This window comes from Mastigoproctus giganteus, chromosome 7, assembly GCF_048544385.1.
Source record: "Mastigoproctus giganteus isolate SK-2022 chromosome 7, ASM4854438v1, whole genome shotgun sequence".
NCBI classification, from domain to species: Eukaryota; Metazoa; Arthropoda; class Arachnida; order Uropygi; family Thelyphonidae; genus Mastigoproctus; species Mastigoproctus giganteus.
Window position 1 is genome coordinate 108,263,621 of NC_143581.1, and position 22,106 is coordinate 108,285,726.

The 22,106-nt window shown below is 37.4% G+C and overlaps 1 protein-coding gene across 1 annotated transcript in view; it reads right to left on the reverse strand.

The window, feature by feature from the left end:
- Nucleotides 1-22,106, reverse strand: part of LOC150083139 (ATP-binding cassette sub-family C member 5-like) — a 278,483-nt gene that overhangs the window by 35,607 nt on the left and 220,770 nt on the right. The window contains exons 18-19 of the mRNA XM_090378404.1: nucleotides 21,266-21,548; nucleotides 8,217-8,403 (exon numbers count right to left, since the gene is read on the reverse strand). Coding sequence (XP_090234530.1) covers nucleotides 8,217-8,403; nucleotides 21,266-21,548 — 470 coding nt within the window. The remainder of the gene's footprint in view (nucleotides 1-8,216; nucleotides 8,404-21,265; nucleotides 21,549-22,106) is intronic.

Below are 22,106 nucleotides of genomic sequence, written 5' to 3' on the forward strand. Positions count from 1 at the left end.
CGGTTAATTGATTTCTCCATTACTTCAGAATGAGTAGAAATAGTTGCAATGGGACGGATTTGTCACCCTTTTTTAGGAACTGGCTGGATATGAGCAAATTTCCAAGCAGAAGGAAAAACACCTTTAGAAGAAGAAAGTGGAAAAAGGTGGCAAAGAACAGCAGTAAGTTCAAGAGCACAGGTTTTGAGAACAAGTGGAGAAATACCATCAGGACCTGGAACTTTCTTAGCATCCAGATACGTCAAAATCCTTTTGACGGAAGACCACAGGAGGCATGGAATGGAGCGTGGTGGGAGGTGTTTTACCAAGATCATTAATACACGAGTTGGAAGAAAAATGGGATGCTAGCAGGTCAGCTTTAGCTTTGGCAAGAGACCACAATGCTTGGCTACCATTAGGGCCAGAAGCAAGTTTTCTACTCTGAGCCTGTTCAAACGCTAGTTTGGACGGATTAATAACTGATTTACAATTGTTGCGATCTCTGGTGTAGGCAGAAAATGAAACAAGCCAATTACGATATGTAATGTTCTTCTCTTGAACAGCATTAGCACATTTATTGGAAAACCAAGGTTTAGATAAAAGGCGACATTTTAAAGTGGAGTGTGGGATAAAGGATTTCATTCGTGCAAGAATAATTTCACTGACACGATCTGAGAAAATGTTGACATCAGAAGTTTTGAAACAGTAATCGGACCAAGGAAAAGAAATCTCGCAGCTCATCCCATTTTGCATTCTTGTAATGCCAAACAATATGAGGTTGGGAACAGCCATGAGATAAAAGCTCCATTGTAGAAGAGACAATCACCAAGTTGTGATCTGAGGTGCCTGAAGGACCTCTCACTTCGACCGTCTACTTAGAAGGGTTGTTTGTGAGAAAAAGATCAAGCATCTTGGCTGTATGGTTAGGATTGTCTGGTATTCTTTAAGGTAAATGAACAATCTGTGCAAGGTCATTAGTAATTGCAAAAGCCTAAACATCTCGACCAGCTGGGTCGGTGTGACTAGAAAACGGAAGCCAGCTGGAGTTGTGAACATTAAAATCACCAAGGAAAATTACCTCACTGTTAAGAAAGTTGGACTGGAGAAAGTCAAGTTGCAAAGAAAGGAGGTCAAAGAGCTCCAAGTGATTAGTGGAGTTGGGAGAACAATAGAGACAACAGATGAATTTGACACAATGAGGTGGAGAGAGAGATTTTAAGCCAGGGAAGATCAAAAAGAGGAGATTCCAAATTACCAAGTCTCTGACAGGGAATATTGGAACGGACATATGCACAAATGTACCACCTTTGAGGCCAAACAAATCATATAGCGAATAATTTGGGCAACTAAGATGAGCAGTAGTTGAATCAACCAATAACTGAGATTCTGTCAGAAAAACTACATGGGGTTTGGCAGACTGCAAGTGGAAATGGACATCATTGAGATTAGAATTGAGACCACATATATTTGTGAAATGAATTAGGAAGTGTTTGGGAGGTTTAGATCTTTTTGCAGATAAGCTTACTCTATTAGTTTGACAATTCATGGTGTATTCAATAGTAAGAAAAAGTGGGTGGGACATGCTGCATGAAGTAATGAAATTTTTGGATATGGCGTATACATGGTAAGAATATATCCAGATCCTTGACATAATATGGCCTCGACAATGCTCTCCCCCTGCATACACTACTCGGACTTCCTCCAGTCACTAGCTGATCCTCCTAGAGAGTTACCAATAGGTTCGGTCCGGTTTACTAACTAGTGGTCGGCCTGCGAATACCGTTTTAGAGCTGTTCCCTCGAAATGTAAGGAAGATTGGATCTCGCCACGATGTTCATCATAACCTCAAAAATCAATCAAACTGCATGATGGAAGAGATGGGGAAGGGTTGACCAGAACTTAGCTCTGGAGACTAAACATGGGTTCCACCACTTCAAGCCTCGAATAAGCAAAGTGGTGGTATTGCACTGGTTGATGAGAGTCATCTACCACCTAGAGAGATTTAGAAGACCTTAATGTCAAGGGCAACTGCTTGAGTTTCACCAAACTTTTCCACTGAATTTGTCCATATATGGATAACTATATAATATTGGTGTAAATACACCATAGTTTTCCCATAAATTTAACCACATAAGTAGTGTAATGGCATAATTTGATTTTATCTCATATTGTGGCTACCTTCAAAAACAAGATACCAGGTATTGCACTACCACCCAGATGTGTTTCAGAGTTTGTTGTCTCATTCATTGGTGGGCGGGCAGGTTCCCTGATAATGCAGACATTGAGGGTACCTGCCCACCCACTGATGAGTGAGCCAACAAGCTCCGAAACGCATTTGGGTGGTGGTACCCACCGAGAATAAATAACAGTAGTCTCCTCTACTAGAGAAGCGTTATTTATTCGAAGTAGTGCAATACCTGGTATCTCATTGTTGAAGGTAGCCACAATGAGATAAAATCAAACAATGCCATTACACTACTTATGTAGTTAAATTTATGGGTAAACCATGGTGTATTTACACCAATATTATATAGTTAATTTCACCCATAACATATTTTTCCTTGTGCATTTAGTCTTCAAAATATTATCATTATCTTCACTATTCGGTATCTTGTGGAATTAAATTCGCAACCGTGATGGCATGTTTTTTCTTTGTTAGTTGTTGGCGCATCGGCTTCTGTGGCCATAATGCACCTCCCAAGGTTTTTGCACTACTCTGATCCAAGTCCGAGACGGGATTCGAACCCGCAACCTTTGGGTTGCCACGCAGGCACTTTACCCACTCGTCTTGATGGCATGTCTGCATTATCAGGGTACCAAATTTCCAAGCAGAAGGGAAAATACCTGTAGAAAATGAAAAAAGGTGACAAAGAATAGGAACAGTAAGCTTAGGAGAACGAGTGGAGAAATACTATCAGGACATAGGAGCTTTGTTAGTATCAAGATTGTTCAAAATCCTTTTGATGGAAGGCCATAGGAAGCATTGAATGGAGTGTACTGGGAAGTGGTTTACCAAGATCATCAATACACAAGTTGGAAGAAAAGTAGGATGCTAGCAGGTCAGCTTTATCTTTGGCTGAAGTGGTAATATAACCATCTGGTTTTGACAGAGGTGGGCAATAGCTTTGGCAAGAGAAAAGAATGCTCAACTCCCATTTGGATAAGAAGCAAGTTTTCTATTTTACAATTATGATCATTCTTTATTGAACTGCCATCATACATGAGCTTACTGTCATCAAGTTAGTTATGGAACAACAGCTTGACTACCAAGCTTAATTAGCATATAATTTCTTCTTCACACCTACCACAAATTGATTCAGCTATAAGTTCCAGTCATAAATTACTTATTTATGTTAAGTTACTGATGAACTTTTCTTCGACGTGACAACTGAAATGCACAAAGTTCCATATCTTGTGGCAACAGTGCATTCTGGGTATTAATCTCTACTTCTTTATTATATACAAATTGACTGATGGCATGGAAGCCTGTGGTCATGGCTTGCAGCTTCCCCCCCCCCCAACTATTTTAAGTTAGGAGATAAGTTTTGGTCTTGTAGGCCAATTGAAATAATTTTCAAATTTTTTCAAAACATTAAGCTATGCTAACTTGCAGTGTAGTCCACAATAATGCCACTGTACAAGCTTCATCATTATTTATGTTTGACTTGAGATTTTTTTTTTTTTTTTAATTCTTTGTGAAAATTTGGCAACCTGTATCCTCCTCTGTTGATTTTTTTTATCTTCGATATCCATTTGTTCCTGGACAATACACTTTGATGATTTCACCTTGAGGATTTGTTATGAGACAGAAGAGCTACTACTGTGTTGAAAGAGAAGGGAAGGGCAAGTGATTCTGTCAGAGGTATAGTTATATCAGTTTGTATCCTGGTGGTACAGAAATTTGCTACCTTCTGAGCATGTATAGTTCTGGCACTAAACACTGGTTGCAAATATTTCATATGGCTTTGTTTCTGGATTTCTTTTTCCTGAATCAAGCTTTGGCATTCCCTGGGAAGGGGCTCTGTTCACAATTAAAACACTTTGGTTTTGGCAGATCATGAGAATAATGCACTCACAGCTATGTATGCATTGCTCTCATGATCATTTGAGCCACATCTGGCACAAGCAAGTGTACTATGATACGCCATTTAAGAGTGACCATACTTCAGAGGGTTTAGGATATGTGCTCATATTAGTTGGTTAAGTATGCTGCTTTGTTATATCTCAGCAAAAGCAAGGAATGGGTCCTAGCTTTACATATTTAGATTCATAATAGCTGTTACTCCCTGAACTCTGACAGTTCAGAGATCATTTTCTGTTTGATACACTAAAGAAGTCACAAACTGAAATCACTCTCCATCATGTAGCATCAGTATTGTGAGTGGTTACTGCAATGGGTAGAATACCCATTGTTGTAGTTTTTCACAGCCATTTTGAGCATGTGTGGGGGGGGGGATGCTGCCCATCCTCCAACCCTTTCAGATAAAAGAGAATGACATTTTTCAAACTGCATGCTCTCTTGTAAAATGTATACTAAAAATCTGGTTTCACAAGTAAACTAGGAGTCTGTCTGTTATTTGTCACATTATGGAGCAAATATATCTTCAAAGCAACTGGATACGGTGCTCAGAGATGGAAGGGTTAGGATTACTCATTTTGACCTGGAAGAGTTGCTTTTGCTCTTCCATGTTTTCAGTCCCACCACATGGAGGCAAGAGCACGTTAGTGTAGTTTCATTAAAAAAAAACACAGGAACAAATTAAAATACTTTACTTCTTTTTTTGGGTTTTTAACTCCAATTAAAAAATTTAAGCAGAGGTGCTAGAATATCATTCAAAACTTTGCTTATGCTGTTATCACTAATAAACTTGAGGGGCATTGGGGTCTGGATTTTAGATAATTTATCACTCACATAGTAGGAGGCAGGGGTTGCGATTAATGGATACTTTTCAGATTAGGCTAACATTAAAAGTGGGGTTTCCTAGGGACCACTGCTGTTTCTGATTTAGGGTACCAACTGTGTAGTACTATACTTAGGGTGATTGAAAAAGATCTGGGAGTAATTGTACAGTCAGATATAAAGTTTTCTGAGAAATGCAGACAGGTTGCCAGAGTAGGTATTGGGTATTGTCATTGATATACAGGAATTTTTCTAGTAGGGAAAAGCAGGTGATTATCCCTTTGTATAAGGCAATGGTCAGGTCATGCCTTGAGTATTGCGTACAGAGAAGGGAATGAAGGGGTCCTCTTACCAAGAAAGGCTTCAGTTCAGCAAATTGCAGTGGCTAGAGACTAGGCACCTGCGAGGTGATCTAATTGAGGTATATAAGGCCTTGAATGGGTTGAGCACCCTGAATTCTGATGGGATTCTTCCGCTTGCTCAAATTTAAATCCTGAGGGGGCATAAATTCAAATTGAGGAAAGCCAGTTGTAGAATAGATGTGTAGAAATTTGCCTTTAGCCAGCAAGTGGTTAATTGCTGGAACAAACTTCCATCTGTCATGAAAGTTGATAGCTTAAATAAATTCAAGGAGGAACTAGACAAACTTTTAGAGGGAATGAATGTGTGAAATAGATTTTTTTTTTTTTTTTGTGGCTGATGCTTCATAAGCTCATACACTTGCTTTCTTGCATCACATGCCTCCATTACTACTACTATTTTCTTAAATAACAATCAAAGGATAGAGAGTAGTTAATGATTGCCACCAATTCAAGTCAACCTGAAGTAGTCCTTCAGGATGACACGACTTGAATTGGCTTCAAGGGTGGTCAGAAAAGTGGCTGCCATGTTTTAATGGAGAAAATGAAAGGTCATAGAGACAGATATATGTACCATGCAATACAGATAGGCAGCAAGGAGGGCTAATGGTGTCATTTTGATGATTTATCAAACATTTGCTTGTAGAGATAGGGAAACTAAATCTTGGAATTCGGTATCTAATTATGAAGACCAAACTTCTTGAAAGAGCAGGAGGCAAAAGGATTTGCTCATACGAGGAAAGATTATGAATATGTGGGCTACTACCTACCTTAGAGGAGACCTGATTGAGGTCTGTAAAGCTGTCAGGGAGATAGTAAATCAAATAAAGAGAAAAGTTTACAAGCTATAAATTCAAGTTATGGGAGAAGAGATTTAGATGGAACATAGGACATTTTCTTCAAGAGATTGCTTACCACTTGGATTAGTTATCTCCTTGAGTAATTTGAGGCTGAAAGCTTTCAAAAATTCATATGTTGGCCAGATGAGTACCTACACGGGGAGAGAAATGCATAAGTAGTTTATTTAGCATTAGCATTAATAGAGGCATATGGTGCAAGAAAGCAAGCTTATGCAGCATCAGCCAAAAAAAAACTTCCACTTCACCCCTCCAGCTGAGCCTGGACAGGTATTTTTAACAAAACAGGTATTCCAGAACATAAATTCAAATTGAGCCAGAACTGGCTCAATTTGAATTTATGAGGAAAGACAGACGTAGGATAGATGTGCGGAAATTTGCCTTTAGCCAGCGGGTAGTTGGTTGGTGGAACAGACTTCCATCCCTTATTGTGGAAGTTGATAGTCTAAATAAATTTAAGGCTCAGCTGGACAGGTATTTCGAACGAACGGAGGGGTGAAGTGGAAGTTTTTTTTGGCTGATGCTGCATAAGCTTGCTTTCTTGCATCATATGCCTCTACTAATGCTAAATAAACTACTTATGCATTTCCCTCCCCATGCAGGTACCCATCTGGCCAACATATGAATTTTCAAGCTTTCAGCCTCAAATTACTCAAGGAGATAACTAATCCAAGTGGTAAGCAACTCACTTGAAGAAAATGTCCTATGCTCCATCTAAATCTCTTCTCCCATAACTTGTAAACTTTTCTCTTTATTTGATTTACTATCTCCCTGACAGCTTTATAGACCTCAATCAGGTCTCCTCTAAGGTAGGTAGTTTGGCTGGTGCAACAAAAGCTTGGGGCTTCCTCACACTATATGACTAATAACTTTAACAGATTTTATAAGGCACTGAAAATCTTGTGCGTATATTTTTTCTTAAATATCATGCTTCTTTGACATCTTGCTGAAGGACACTGTTAAATCAAGTTTATTTATGCACCACACATACATAAGCAATAAGTTACACTTAACACGATATGAAATTTTACATTTCATTTTGTGCATTCCTCATATTTTATCCAACAAACTAGCACATCTTGCAGCCAGTTTGTTAACTAGAGGTGAATAATGAAATTTTTAAAATTCTGAATTTAACAGCAAAGCTGTGTTTTTGTGTGAAAACTATTTTATAATGTTAAGCAGAAGGGATAAAAGAAATGGAGTCTCCATTGTAAATTTGGAGAGTTGGCAAGTATTTACCGAGTGGTTATAAAATAAGTTTCCTTATTCAGGAGACCCTAGTGCAAAATGTTTAATAGTGCTGTGAAAATCAATGGGTATGTCATTTTGGGTATGGGGAAGCGATTTATAGAAAAAAAATATAATTAGTTCAATTTCTGCTGTAAACATGAGATGGAATACTTAACTTAGGATTAGATTTTAATATCAGAACTTAGAAATCTACAGATATTGTTCTATGTGCTTTCCTTCACTTAAGATAACATTCGGAAAATGGAGGACTGCATGCTACACAGTTTCGCATAGCATCTCATTGGGGATGTTGGCTACATGATCTTTAATGCTTGCTTTCAAATCGACAAGCATCTGTATGCTGCCACGGTAAACTCAGTCTTTCAGGTATCCCCATAGCCTGAGATCTGGTGATTGGGCTGGCCAGAACTGGGGAAAGTCTCTAGAAATGATGTGATCATTTCCGAATGTGGAACGGAGCAGTTCCTCCACTTGTTGACCAATGTGGAGAGGGGCACCATCTTGCAAGAACACTACGGTCTCTACCCATTGCCTTTCTTGCAGAACAGGAATAATGTGATCTCTTAGAAGAGTGCAGTACCGTGCCAGTTACCTTAATATATATGACAACTTTTACATATGTGCAGCACTGTTTTTCCCCTAGTGGTGGAAATTTGAACTTTTTTTTTCCTTCTACAAATCATTTCCTCATACACTAAATGCGTATGGGAACATACCCACCGATTTTCACATTACTAACGCTAACCATTTTGACACTAGGGTCTACTGAATAAGGAAACTTATTTTATAACCACCCAGTATATCAATTGTGTACTGCTGAATGTTCTGGGAAAAAAAGGTATTATTAAAAATATTTTTATTAATTACCTGCATGGCAAGTGATAGAACAAGAGCAGCATAGGCAGCTTCCATATAACCTTTCAGAAATATGGCAAAGAGAGCAGCACCCATTGAAATTAATACACATAACAGATCAATACGTACTCCCAACCAACGAATGGAAGAATAAAACAGATAAAGGGGAGATGCATGTATATCCATTAAATTATTAAACCTGAAAGTAAGAAAGTAATCTTAAATAAACTATCAAAATAGTAACTATTATGAAAAGGTGTATATTTTAAAAAATACAAAATAAAACCTTGCTAATGATCTGAGGATGTTGGTAACAGTTACATGCTAATTCTTTTCATGCCAAAATAACTCTACATATGTTTGATGGTTGCATAATTGCAAAAAAAAAAAAAAAAAAAAAAAGTAAAACTTCAATAAAAGTATGTTAGTTGATATTCGTTAAATTGAATTCCCCTTCCAAAAGACAAACATTTTTGTAGTACATAATATTTTTTTACAGATAAATAATAATGAGAACTGATGTACCTGAGTGGTCAACATGGAAATACAGTAGTATATATGTTTGAGTTTATTGTGATTCAATTTGTCACTAAACATGGAACATAAAAAAAAAATGCACAGGAAACCCATGCCAGCCCACTGCATTCATATTGTTCGGAACAACAATAAGGACCAGACTTCCACAGATCATGAAATTGTAACAAAACTGCTTTAACCCAGCAGTGCTTGTGCTGCACCAGAGAGGTGAAGCATAAAAAAAAGTTTGTGTAAAAATTTTCGGTTCATAGTAAATGTCTAAAACTTACTCAGTTTAGTTTCCAGAGAGTAATTGTGTCTCCTGCAGTGTGAGTGTTATGTTACAATGAGGAAGGGGACATGAACACACTGCTGGGTTAAGAAATTGTAAACAGAGCATAATGTTGAATTTCATGGAGAGAATCTTCCCAATGAGTTCCCAGATGTTAATATGGGCATATCTTTGGTTGCATGGATCAGTCAGTGCTTGTACTTTTATTATCAGCTTATGTGGTATTTTAAGACCTAAAAATTTTAATTTCTCCACATCTTATGGCAGATTAAGATGCTATAGTAGTATAGCTGACTTTTGAAATAAGGTAAGGCTTTGATATATCTTGTAATGGTTTCTTCATTATGGATTTTGCAGACATCAATTTTCATTAACCAGAGAATTTGTGATTAACTGAAAGTTACCGTTTTTGAAGAATAGTTTGGGGTCCAGTATTATCAACAAATTTCACTTCATCTAAATGAAGAGGGAGAAAGAGATATTTTTTATTTCTAGGCATGATGATTTATTTATATAAAGAATATAAAATATTGTTTAGAAACAGAAATTAACATTTGAATTATATCTAACAGTGTTGGAAATTTATGTCACAATGTCTTCTATGTTTATAAATAACGTGCCACAGTCAGCCTGTGATGTTGCAAAGAACATACATTGTCTTTGAAACTACCCTTGAGATAAAAATCATGTGGGTTTAAATCTAGTGGCATTGGGGGCCATGTCAATCTTCAGCCATACACCTCATTGTTGGGACTTCAGGACAACTCCTGAGGAAGAGAGCCTTGCACCATCCTCTTGAAAAAAGTTGTCATACATGGTTGTACAAAATTTTCCCCAATGACACTCCAGTAGATGTCACGTGATGATTCAAAAAATGCTAAATGCAGGGAGACCAAAACCTTGCATTTTGCTTATTCACATACTTGTCTAAATGAAAGTGTATTCTGTCAGAAAATCAAACTTTGTTTATAACGTCAGGTTCTCACTCAGAGTGCACTAAATTTTGTGAGAATATGCAGACTAGTTACTTCAACAAATGTTCTGTGAGACATCCTCAGTTCTTGTGAAAGTTTATGCAAACTCTTGGGCTTCACAGCAAGATTTTCTGAGCTTCATCTTCATCTACTTTTTCCTTTCACCTAAAACACTGCCTGTTTCCTCAAATATTTAGTTTATGGTCCATTTCACACATGCTGAAGTGTTGTCAGTATCTCCATCAACAGAATTCCCACTTCTGTAATATTCCCTAATAAACACTTTTTGCTCAATGCTACCATTTTCTTCATGTCAGTTGGAGAGTATTCAATGCTGCACCAAGTCTCCAAACATTTCTCTACAGAGTAACAATGTTGTTGGTACTAAAAGTTGGAAGCTTGCAAAGAAAAGAATCTGTAGTTATATTTAAACAGATTTAATGAAAGATTAAAGGAATTTTGAGTTGTTTTGTAATCAACTGACGGAGGGAAGAGCAGATAGTATTATGTATTAACATACTGTATAATTCAGTACTCTGGTAGGTCAAACAAAACAAAATTGAAGGAAAAGTAGATTTTGAATGCAATGAATTAGGGGGTAATGAGAGTAAAAAATGGAGTTGCAGTGGTTTTGAATGGGCAAGTAACTGTAAGCATGGAAGAAGTGCAATATATTAGTGATAGGTTGATGGCTATAAGAGTGGAGGCAGAGACAAGAGAGAAATTACTTTTATATACAAGTATTTGTGTCAAGAAAATGAAAAGATTTATGGAAAAATTGAGAAACCAGAATGACAGATTTTAGTGACTGGAATGCAGGAGAGGGAAGTTATGTAGAATAATGTGTGGTAGGAATTAATCATTGAGAGAGATTTGAGTTTTTTGAATAAAATTATTTGATATTAATGGATGGTTCAGGATCTTAGAAAGGTACATAAATATACCTGATAGATGTTAATTATGTTATGATGAGGAACAGATATATAAATGGTGTAAAGAATTCATTCAGATCACAATACTATGATAATGAATATGGCATTAAAGTTTAAGAAGAGATAGAGAGGAGCAGAAGATGAAACATGGACAGAATAGGAAAGAAAGATATTATGAAGGAAATTTTGAATGTGTTTTCTTTCTTTGACCTCTCTAGCTTATAAAGAGGTGTATGGCTTTGATTTATAGTGTAGGTGAAGATATGATGCAATTAAAGATATTAAATTTCAGCACAAGGGATGTAAGCTACTCATAATATTAACAAGCTGGACAGAAAGAAACAGCTTTCACTTGCTACAATAACAAATATTAGTACTGGCAATGGCACCTCCGTGGGCAGGAGCAGCAGTGTGTAGCGCACGCTTTTTGATTAGCCCGGGATTCGAGGCTGTGACCACCGCATATCCCCGGAGCAACATGGCATTAGTTGCTAACGCTCCTAAAAACCAAATAACAAGCAAACAATGCAAGAAAGCGGCAGTGAGAGAAAAGAAAAACTCTACCACACTAGTTACTTCCACTACAATGGATGGTTGATTGTTGGAGATTTGTTTCAACAATCCTTTGTTAGATGTGTAAAAGGCAAAACTTCTGCACATCTAACCTTCCTCAATTTCACCACACTAAAATTTCTTTAGAAACAATCATTTTATAAGAAAGACAATGAACCAAGAAATAAAGTTGTTTATGATATTTCACATTTCTATTTACATAACTAAAGAGAAATTGTGCATGTTTTAAGCTGAATTGCTTTTTGTGCAAAGTTATTGCACTGTTCTGAAGAAGGGACTGCAGTAACTAAATTTAATAAGTTTTAATACGACAAGTAGCTTTCGGAGTAATGAACCTTTTCCTCAGCAAGAAAGGTACATACATACAGAAATGCAAATATAATATGGAATAAATTATACTAAACATGCTTTGCACAATCAGATGACTAGAAGAGCATTCACTAGGCCAGATCAGGTGATTGTTGTTGGTGCGTGGCGTGCTTCAAAACTATTGACACCAAAATTCATGTAGTTTTGTACCTCTACTGCAATTTAAAACTTTGTGACAGCTGGATATATATATCACCATAGGCGGTGATAGTAGTGTCGAGATTGCTCGATCCTCACTATCGCACCTGGGGTTGAGGTCATGATGAGTTAGCCAAAAATGTTCTGCGATTGCAGTGTTCAGGGTCACTCAGGCGGATGGGGCGGTCCTGAAGATGTCTGGAGCCTTCCCCTACATAGCAATTGCCACGATTATGGCAAGTAATCCGGTATACAATACCGCTGCGTAAGAGAGGGGCGATGGGCGTTTTTAATCTCGAGACCAGAGACCGTAGACTCCTACCAGGAAGTTGTATGCATTTCATGCGGTACTCGTGCAGGATCTTAGAAATCTGGTATGAGATGCCCGAGTAATAAGGAATATAAGCAGTAGGTACACTGTTGTGGGGGGGGAAGAGGGCCTCGGGTGAGTTGCAAGCTCTTGTGCTTGTAGTAAGCACCTGTCTAACACACAGGCTGGGTATCCACAATTGGTGAGGTCAGCTTTTACTCTAGGAACCTCTGAGCTGGAATGGCTCCAAGCTCGAGAGAGTTTGCAGCGCTGTTTAGATGACAAGGGGCATGGGCTGGCCTGCAGCACATTGGTTTCCAGACAAGAGCTTACTCGCCTCACCAAAACATCTAGGAAAGGAAGTGGATGAAGGACGATAGGGAGTTGAGGTACTCTAACAGCAGCACATCAGAACCTCGGGGGGGGGGGATGACGAAAATACCATTCACTCACATAGCTGCATCACATGGTGATCGGTACTGGCGGGTTCAGGAATATGCATTCCTCTAACTCCTCCTACTTACATTTAAATTTAGTTACTGGCTCTGCTGTATTCTCTTCTTCTAAACCATGGAAACCAGTGCCACAGGCCCATTCCCTTTCATAAGCAAATCTTTTTAAAATGGAGAAGTGAAAGTTGTTACAAAATTGCAATCAGTATTGGAGATACAGTAGAATGTCAGTTATCCAAAATAATTTGAAAGGCTGATCTTTCTTTTTATTAACAGTAGTACAGTAAGCACTAGTTATAGTGATCATATTTGCAAATTGAATTTTGATTCTAATTAAGCAAAAGATCAAGTTTACTACCCGTTTATAATAGATTGTACAAACAAAAAGCCCAATAAACCAATAACTGTGAATTGTTTTATGGATGTGACCTTTAGAAAAATATCACAGAGACTACTGGGTTTTCTCAGAAATCACGAGGGAATTTCAGATTAGTTTAACTCCAGATTCAGTAAGAATAATATCGGCCCAAAATTTAGAAAAATAATAAGTTATTATTTTCCTCAATTTTTTACAGTAAAATGTGAACAAAAAGAAGTTGCATAGTTGCAAGAAATTGCAACAAAAAATAGAAATTATGAATAGAATTAGAAAAAGTAAAAATATTGAGGAAACCTCTCCAAAGAGAATGTGGGGACATCAAGAAAAATTCCAATGTTATAACAGAATGTGTGTCAATTATGTATAGTGAAGGAGGATCTAGCAAAAAAAGATGATGTCGAAACCTGAAAATGCACCTTAGAGAGTGCACTTTATTGTGGTTTCTTCAGAAACAAAGTTTAGGTGAACCAATGTCTGGCCCAATGTTTGTGCGAAAAAGCATTGGATTTTAATCAGAAATTAAGAGGTAATTAATATTTTAAGGCAAGCACAGGTTGGCTGAAAAACTTTTTAAACTGAGACATGGTATATGTGAACTAGAAATTCAAGGCAAGAAACTTTCTGCAGATGAATCGGCAGTGAGTGTCCTTTAAAAGTAAGTTTGGTTCAGTCATAGCAAATGATGAGATTGGCTTATTAGGGAAAACATTACCAATAAAAACCCTAGCCACTAAAAGACAAATGCCTGCACCAGGTTTTAAGATGAGAAAAGAGCGAGTTACAGTTGCTCTGTGTGCAAATGCCACTGGGACACACAGATTGTCTGTGCTAATTATCGGTAAGTAGAAAAACTCAGAGCATTTAAAAATCTTTCTAATTTTCCTGTTTTATATAAAAACGCCTGGATGGATGTTTCTGTTTTCAAGGATTGGTTTATAATTTTTTTTATTTAATTTAATCTTACTTTACGTTTGATTATCCGGAAGAGGTCTGCCATCAATCATTTCGGATAACTGATGCTCTACTGCAAGTATAATACTTTATTTTATGTAAATCTGTGGGTTAACATGTAATTGATCACATTAACCCATTCTGGAGTGAGTTTTGCACCATCAGCCAGTTTCTTCATAAAATTAATTGTTTATATAAATGTTTTTGAATATTGATATTAGAGTGAAATTACTATCAAATCAGAATTTTTTTAATAAAAATTCTTTGAATTAAGTGATACATAAATAATTTCATCAACTTCTGGATCTGAATTCTAGAAAAGTTTTGTAAGCCAAAATTGGGCAATTATGGCTGATAGGTGCTCCTTTGAGTTTAAAAGTGATTTCCGTGCTGACATAAACTGTGTCCACAATTACTTGGAAACAAAAACATATTCTTCAGGACCATGCAAGAAAATTGTAAATATGTGTACATACTCCAGAATAGGTTAACTGAAAATCAATCAGTAGAAGGTTTGGAAAATATAACATTTTATTGTAATACTATTAAATTCTTTAACTTCACATGGCTAATAGCCTTATGAAAAGGAATGAATAAGTTAACACCATATATATATTAATTCCCCGATATAGGAAGTTTAGGGTAATAATTGAAAAAACGTGAAATAAAAATGGCTATTTGCTATTTTCCAGTAAGTTTCAATAAATAATATATACAGTAAACCCCTGATATAACAGACCGGACAAATAGTAATGTACATATTAATCTCGACCATATTTTTTTTAGGTTATACAAAACTTCAGTATTATTATTAATTAATAATAATATTCTGAAAATGTTTTCAAATAGCTGTTTTCCCAGATTACAGCAAGCGGTGACTCGCTTTGTCTTGGTCTGCCTCAAGCTATTGTGCGGTCAGGTTGTATATAGAGTGTTTCTGTGATTTCTGACTTTATTTATTGAATAATTTGCAATCCTTACAACTTAAAATGGCATCAAGTGATAGAGGAGTTAGAACAAGGCGTCTCGGTGGCACACGTTTGTGAAATTTACAGCGTAAAAAAAAACCTGTTTCTGATATCCGTAAATCAAAGCTAAATTGCAACATAATTTTATATTGTACAGTACTGTATTAAAGCTTTTTTTTTTTAACATTAGGTACAATAAAAAATGCCCCCCCCCCCCGTTGCATTCGATTTAACAGACACCCCTTCTCCCCCTATTAGTCTGTTAAATTGAGGGTTTACTGTATATATATGAAGAAAACCTTTTGCAGGCAAATTAGTTATTGTTTACTTGTATTGATAATATACAATACCATTGCACTCACATCAGTTGTACCACTATTCTTCTGAGTTTGTTGTTTGCTAGCAGATTTGTTCAGGTTCTTCACTATTTTCCTCTTTTAAGGCTGCACTGACTTTCAGGTTATGATTGTCATTTTGTCTGAGCTTCACCTGAGGCTTGACAAAAATGTACACAAATAGTCTTCTGCAGCAAGAGCCTGAAGGCATTGGTTAATCACCAGGAGTAAAGGTAATCAATGGCTTGTTGCAGTTGTTGTTCAATAACCCTCATGTTGCATGATTTGGAAAATATGCTAAACTCACTGACACACAAAGCAATGTTTAGTCGGAGGAAGTTGTTTAGTAATGGAATTCACTTTAATGTAACACTTAAAACTAATTCTTGAGGAACTCTTTCCTTTTGGCAAAAGGGGCAAGGAAAGGGTGGATCAGACCAACAGGATAAAAAGTTTTTCATAAAAACAGAGTGGTTTCTTAAACTGAGAGTATAAAGATATTACCATATCGAAAAAGATGGACAGCAGGTGCTCTTCTTTTAGGAAAGTATCTCAGATAAATGGTTCAAAGTGGATTTGTTTCTTCAGCAGCTACACTGAATGCTAGAGAGGTCATTTGATTCTAACTACCATATAAGAGGAGCACTGACCATTCTTTTCACGATTAGCTAGTCAGAGCAGTAGGATGATAGTTTTTTGTAAATTTTGGATCCTTTCCTGGTGTAGTCAAGGCTATTTCTGGATGCTTTGTGTCAGGCATATGGAAAAGCAGGTGGTCCCCAGATTTCGGTTAAAGGTTCTAAAATCATTCCATAAAGGATGTCATATGGTCCAACAGCACTTTGTAAGGGCGAGAGCTGTTTTCTTGAATGGTAAATGGCCCATTATATGGGTAACAACCCTTTTATTTGAAATTAACTGCCAAATTTTCATTTTTCTGTTTTTGAACCAGGAACTCTGGAGAAAAAGGTTTGTTGTTTGTTGAGATGTTAGAAAACGTTTCTCCCACTATATTCTGGGATGTAGGGTCTCTCCCTTCATTTTCTGTAATTTTGTCCCTGACTGGATAATAGATGTACAGCAGGTCTGAGATTCCTTCTGGCCCTGATGGATCTTGTCATTTGCTGATATCTGAGGCAATTTTGAATCATGTTTATATGCACTTAAAAAGTGCATATAAACATGGGTCCAATTCTGAATATATCATGCTTTGGTGCATGATGTTTAAAGCCTATGAATTAGACATGGTAGGATATCTTCAGAATATCCTCCAAGTCTGTTTTTTCTTATGAGCTTCCTTGGTGAAAATCATATTGTCTAGGTGAGGTTAGATTTGCAGTAGGAGGAAGTTGTTCAAGTAATAGAATTTACTTTAATAGCAAAAAAGGATAATACTTAAAACTGTATTAAGCAAGTCAGTGAGTGATCCTTCCTGAAGTTAGGCAAGAGTGCAGAGAAGAGACTAAGAGAACTGTAGCTGCAGGCAGAGGCGAAAGCAAATTCTTGCACTGCTTCTATTATAATGAGCAGCAGTCTAGAGAGCAAGTTTCTGGGAGTTATCATGGAACAAGTAAATACATGGGCTGTGTCAGGGTAACTAAGAGTAAGAACAGGTACATGTATACTTGCATGTACAGCAATGCTAGAAGTATAGTAGATAAATTTGAAGTACTGATCATGGTGTCACACAGATATAAGCAGTGCAGAATTGGAATTTGTGGAGATCAATGTGTACAGACAGGATAGGAAGGAAGGAGAGGTTATGCTGTTAGTTAAGGAAGTGCATCCAATTGACATGGGTGTTCAGTCAGTTTAGTGTGATGTAAACACTAGGAAAGAGAAAAATTAGAGTAAGAGTGTGTTATAGGCCTAATGACACTAATGAGTACAATGAACAATTGTGCAGAGCAATAGTGGGCCAGTAAATCAGAATGTCTTGTAATAGGGGATTTTAACTTTCCAGATATTGACTGGAACTTGGGGGTTGGTCACTCGCATGCTAACAAGACTTTTGTGGATTTATTGGAGGATTGTTTTCTACAGCAACATGTTCAAGGGGCAACCAGAGGGAGTAATACTCTTGGTCTGATTATCAGCAGAATTGACTCATGCATTAGGAATTTGCAGATAAAGGAACCACTAGGTGACACTGATGTGGGATTTACTTAAAGATGTGACTACAGTGGGATCAACTGATGATATTAAAAACAGTGAATTTTAAATGGGAAGCCTTCAAGGAATTAATCTTGGAAGCTACTAGGCTTTTCATACCAACTAAGAAATACTATTCAAAATTCAGACCTAAATGGATATCAGATGAACTAATGAGGCTCATGGCAGAGAGCGTAGCATACGCTTCTTGATTAGACCGGGGTTCGAGCCCGTCACCACCAAATACGGAGGATGCAGAAAGGTCAGGGAATGACCACCACATATCCCGGAGCAATATGGCCTTAGTTGCTAATGCTCCTAAAAACCAAATAACAAACAAACAACATGGCAGAGAAGAAAAATGCATGGGATGCATATAAATTATCAGGTGACACAGAAGATTATGGCAGCTCTAAGTTAGTCTGTAATCTAGTCACAAAGGAGGTTAGGCAAGCAAAGGCTGATTACAAGAAATCCATGGCAAAGGATGCAAAGAAAACCAACAAATACTTCTTTACTTATGTAAACTCTAGAAGGAAGGGGGACGAATCAGATTGGTCCACTTGATGATCCTGCTTAGATAGCTGACAAACTGAATGAGTATTTTGCATCTACATTCACATGAGGAAGTGCAGGACAGAAGTTTACTAAACTCTAACAGGGAGCTAAATGATTTTGTAATAATGGAGAGCAAAGTGGAGGAAAATTTGTTGAGGTTAAACATAAAGGAGGCAGCGACAGAAGTAAGGAAACCCTTAGCCATAATTATGAAAGCATCCTTAGATTCAGGGGAGGTCCCCATGGACTGGAGATGTGCAAATGTCTTCCCAATTCACAAAGGGTGACACAAAATAATTATAGACCTGTTAGTTTAACTTCTGTTCCAGGGAAAATAATGGAGTCACTGGGTAAAGAAGTGATGCAGGATCACCTAGACAAGACTGCAGTAAAAGTTCAGACACAGCACGAGTAAGGGGAAGTCTTGTCTGATCAATTTGATGGGATGCTACGATGTGGTAACAAAGGAACTGGATGCAAAAAATAATTTTGATATCATATACTTGGATTTCACCTTGAATACTGCTATACAAACTGGAGTAGGATGGTTGAGTGGGAGACGGCAGAGAGCAGGGGTGGGCAGAAAGGGAATATGCCCCCCCAACCAAAATTTTGAAATTAAAGAATGCAGGAGGCGTTCTAAAAAAAAAAACTCAAAAGCATGGTCACCTTGCCCCCCCCCCTTACGATGATACCGGGGTACACCACTGGCAGAGTGGTAATCAATGAACACTGTTATTAATGGAGCCCCAAGGGTTTGGTGCTGGGCCCATTGTTGTTTTGTGTATTCATCAATGATATTGATGAAGGTACATCAGGCTTAATGTCCAAGTTTGCAAATGAACAAAGGTTGGCAGGGTGTTAAAGACAGTATGCTACTGCATATAGGTAGTAGTAATCCAAGAGAAACGTACCAACTGTGTGGTACTACACTCAGGGAAGTAGAGAGTGAAAAAGACCTATGGGTAATTGTGCAGTCAGATATGAAGTTCACTGAGCAGTGCAAGCCAAGCCATGGAGTCTTGTCAATGATATAGAGGAGGGTAACAAAGAGGTGCTCGTACTGTCTGGTAACATTTCGTAGTGTAAGGAATTATCTGTGTGCCAGATAGCCCTCAACTTTTTCATCATTTCTCTCCTGAAGAAGCATTGCTGCTTCTTCCATCAAAAAAACTGGGTTTTCTCCTTTACTCCCTTTTCTAAACAACCACGCACTGTGTAATTCTCGAATCTGCCGTAATATTGTTCCACATATGTGGTGGTATCTCCCTAACCTCTCTATAGCTTTTAGAATCCATTCAAAAGAAGGCAGTCAGGTTAATTAATGACCTGTTTTTGCTGCATTCTTTTAATACAGATAGTTCCATGGGAAGTGTTCTGAAGTGGTATCTCTAATTACCCTGCTCTCATCCAAACACAAGCCACAGTCAGCCAGCATCCACTTACTGCTGAACTGAAAACTCATAGAATTACTTTTATTCTGCCTCATTTATCCCTTCAACTTCTTTTTTATGGAACAACCTTCCTTCACATGTAATTTCTGAAAACTACAATCTACAGAAATTCAAGTCTAATGTTAACAATTATTTTCAGTCTTCTCAATCTTCAACACTTGCGCAATACAAAGTACTATACACTGAATTAAGACCACACATATAATATCATGTTGGGCCACTGTTCACATTGATAACAGCTACTATTCATCTAGGCACTGACTCCACTAGTTCTGCCTGCAAGGCTTTCCACGGTGTAGGAATAGATGACAGCTGTGTGTCCAAAAGTCTCACTTCCTGTTCCAAAACATCCCAAAGGTTTTCAATTGGATTGAAGTCAGGCAATTTTGGTGGCTGATAAAGATAGGTGATATCTTCACTGTGTTCCTTGAACCACTTGTGAATGGTGCAGGCCCAAGGGCACAGTGCATTATTGTCTTGGAAGATCCCATTTCTGTTTGGGAAAAAATGCAACATGACAGGCTGCATGTAGTCTCCTAAGAGCTGCTATAGACTTCACCAGTGAAACGCTGGTCTGAACACACCCCATAGACTCATGTTGCTTGCCCCACATGCAAAGCTATCCACTAGTATGTTGTTGACACTACAGCATTTACCATAGATGATAATCAATTCTGAGGAGATGGTGTCTTGTGGGTCATCTGTTGCAGAACCTCATACAGCAGAGTGTGCAGTGCATTGTCATTTAGGATATGGTTTTTGAATTCACCACATTGTATTGCAATGTCAAGCCGACCGGGGCTAGCCAGGTGGGTAAAGTGTCTGCCTGGCAACCCAAAGGTCGTGGGTTCCAATCTTGCCTCGGGCTTGGATCACAGTAAAATACAAAAACCAAACCTTGGGAGGTGCATTATGGCCACAGAAGCCGATGCACTGCCAAAAAAAAAAAAAAAAAAAAAAAAAATTGCAATGTCAACCTGTTGCACAGTAACATGATGTTCAGCCCATACAACACTCTCACCACAAACATTCACCTTGCTTAATCCTTTACAGTTCTATCGCGGGGAGGTAGTTTGACCTGTTCAATACCATTTTTCATACACCTTAACAACAGAGGGCTGTGAAAGCACCCAACGCACAGGCTCCTTTGAAACTCCGTGATATCTTTACTACATCCCATAATTGCTTACTTTATCACTTTAACTTGCAACTTGATGCAAATTACTACTGCTCTAGTGTACGAAGCTGTTCAGGTTTTTATACTATGTGGTGTAGGGTGGTCATAATTCAGTGATCATTGAGTTCCAGTGCCATTCATATTTGGGGTTTTTATTAAAAAAAAAAAAAGAACTTTGGTACAAAATGATAATCATGCAAATACAGATGTGACGTGATGTTAAACATTTTCAAATTCATGTGCCACTTGTGTTATGGATTTAATGGTCTACACATGGAAAGTGTAACTTAATGTGCATCCAATTCATGTTTTCTAAGGTAACATCAACCATTTCTATTGTGTGGGTAGAAAAGAGGCTTCTATGAAAGCAAAATGTCTGGGTCTTTCTTGGAATACTATAATTGCTACATAAAACCTCTGAGTGCCAGAACTGACATATAATTAACACATCAGGTGTTAATATATTGCCATTTTTTACAATGTCATTAGCAATAAGAAATAATTTTAAAAAATAAGAATTTCAAAAACTTACTTCTGAATGAATTCTTGTTGCATATGGAAAGATGAAATGATTGCAAGTCCTTTAAATGTAATAGCAATATGACTATATATTGGTGATCTAGCCATTATTTCTAATCTCTTTAAGTTTGGCATAACTCTACAGAACATCTTCTGTAGGATGATAAATCCACTCCCAATGAGTATCAGAGGGATTGATAACCATGGAAAAACTAGTAGTACAATGAAAAGTGCACAGAAAGTAGCCATTGTCACTTGAAAGAAGGAAAATATATGCACAGGAAGCTGATTGTCCACTAATAAAAAAATTAAAAACTTTTTATTAATTATGCTTCTTTTTGCATCTACTGAAAACTGACTTACTTTATATACAAGTACAAGATAATTTATAAATGAAGAAATCTAAGGTACCATAACAATATCAAGTGCCTACTTTCTGCATAGCTTGTTCTAAATGTGTTGCATCACATACTGATTAAGAGTCTCACTATTTGAGTACCTTGTTTGAAAGAAGTGCACATTATATTTTGATGAGTTCTGTAGTTTAAAAAAATCTAAACTGCATATAGTCAAACAGGTGAATCCAGCAAACTTAGGTTCTCAGATTGAAACAACTATGCAAGGAGATTTCATCTCAGGACCATAAAGGTTTTTGCCTTGCTCCAGAGATATTCAGGACATGGAATTATCCAAAAGCTATTTGTGAACAAGAAAAATGACTCACTGATGAGTCAAGGTTTACTCCAGAATGCATGTGAAGCATTACAGCAAGACTATTTAGTGAACGGTTTCAGAATTTTCAGATTGTTGTTTATAGTCAACGGCAACACAGCTACTTAAGTGGTCCAAGGACA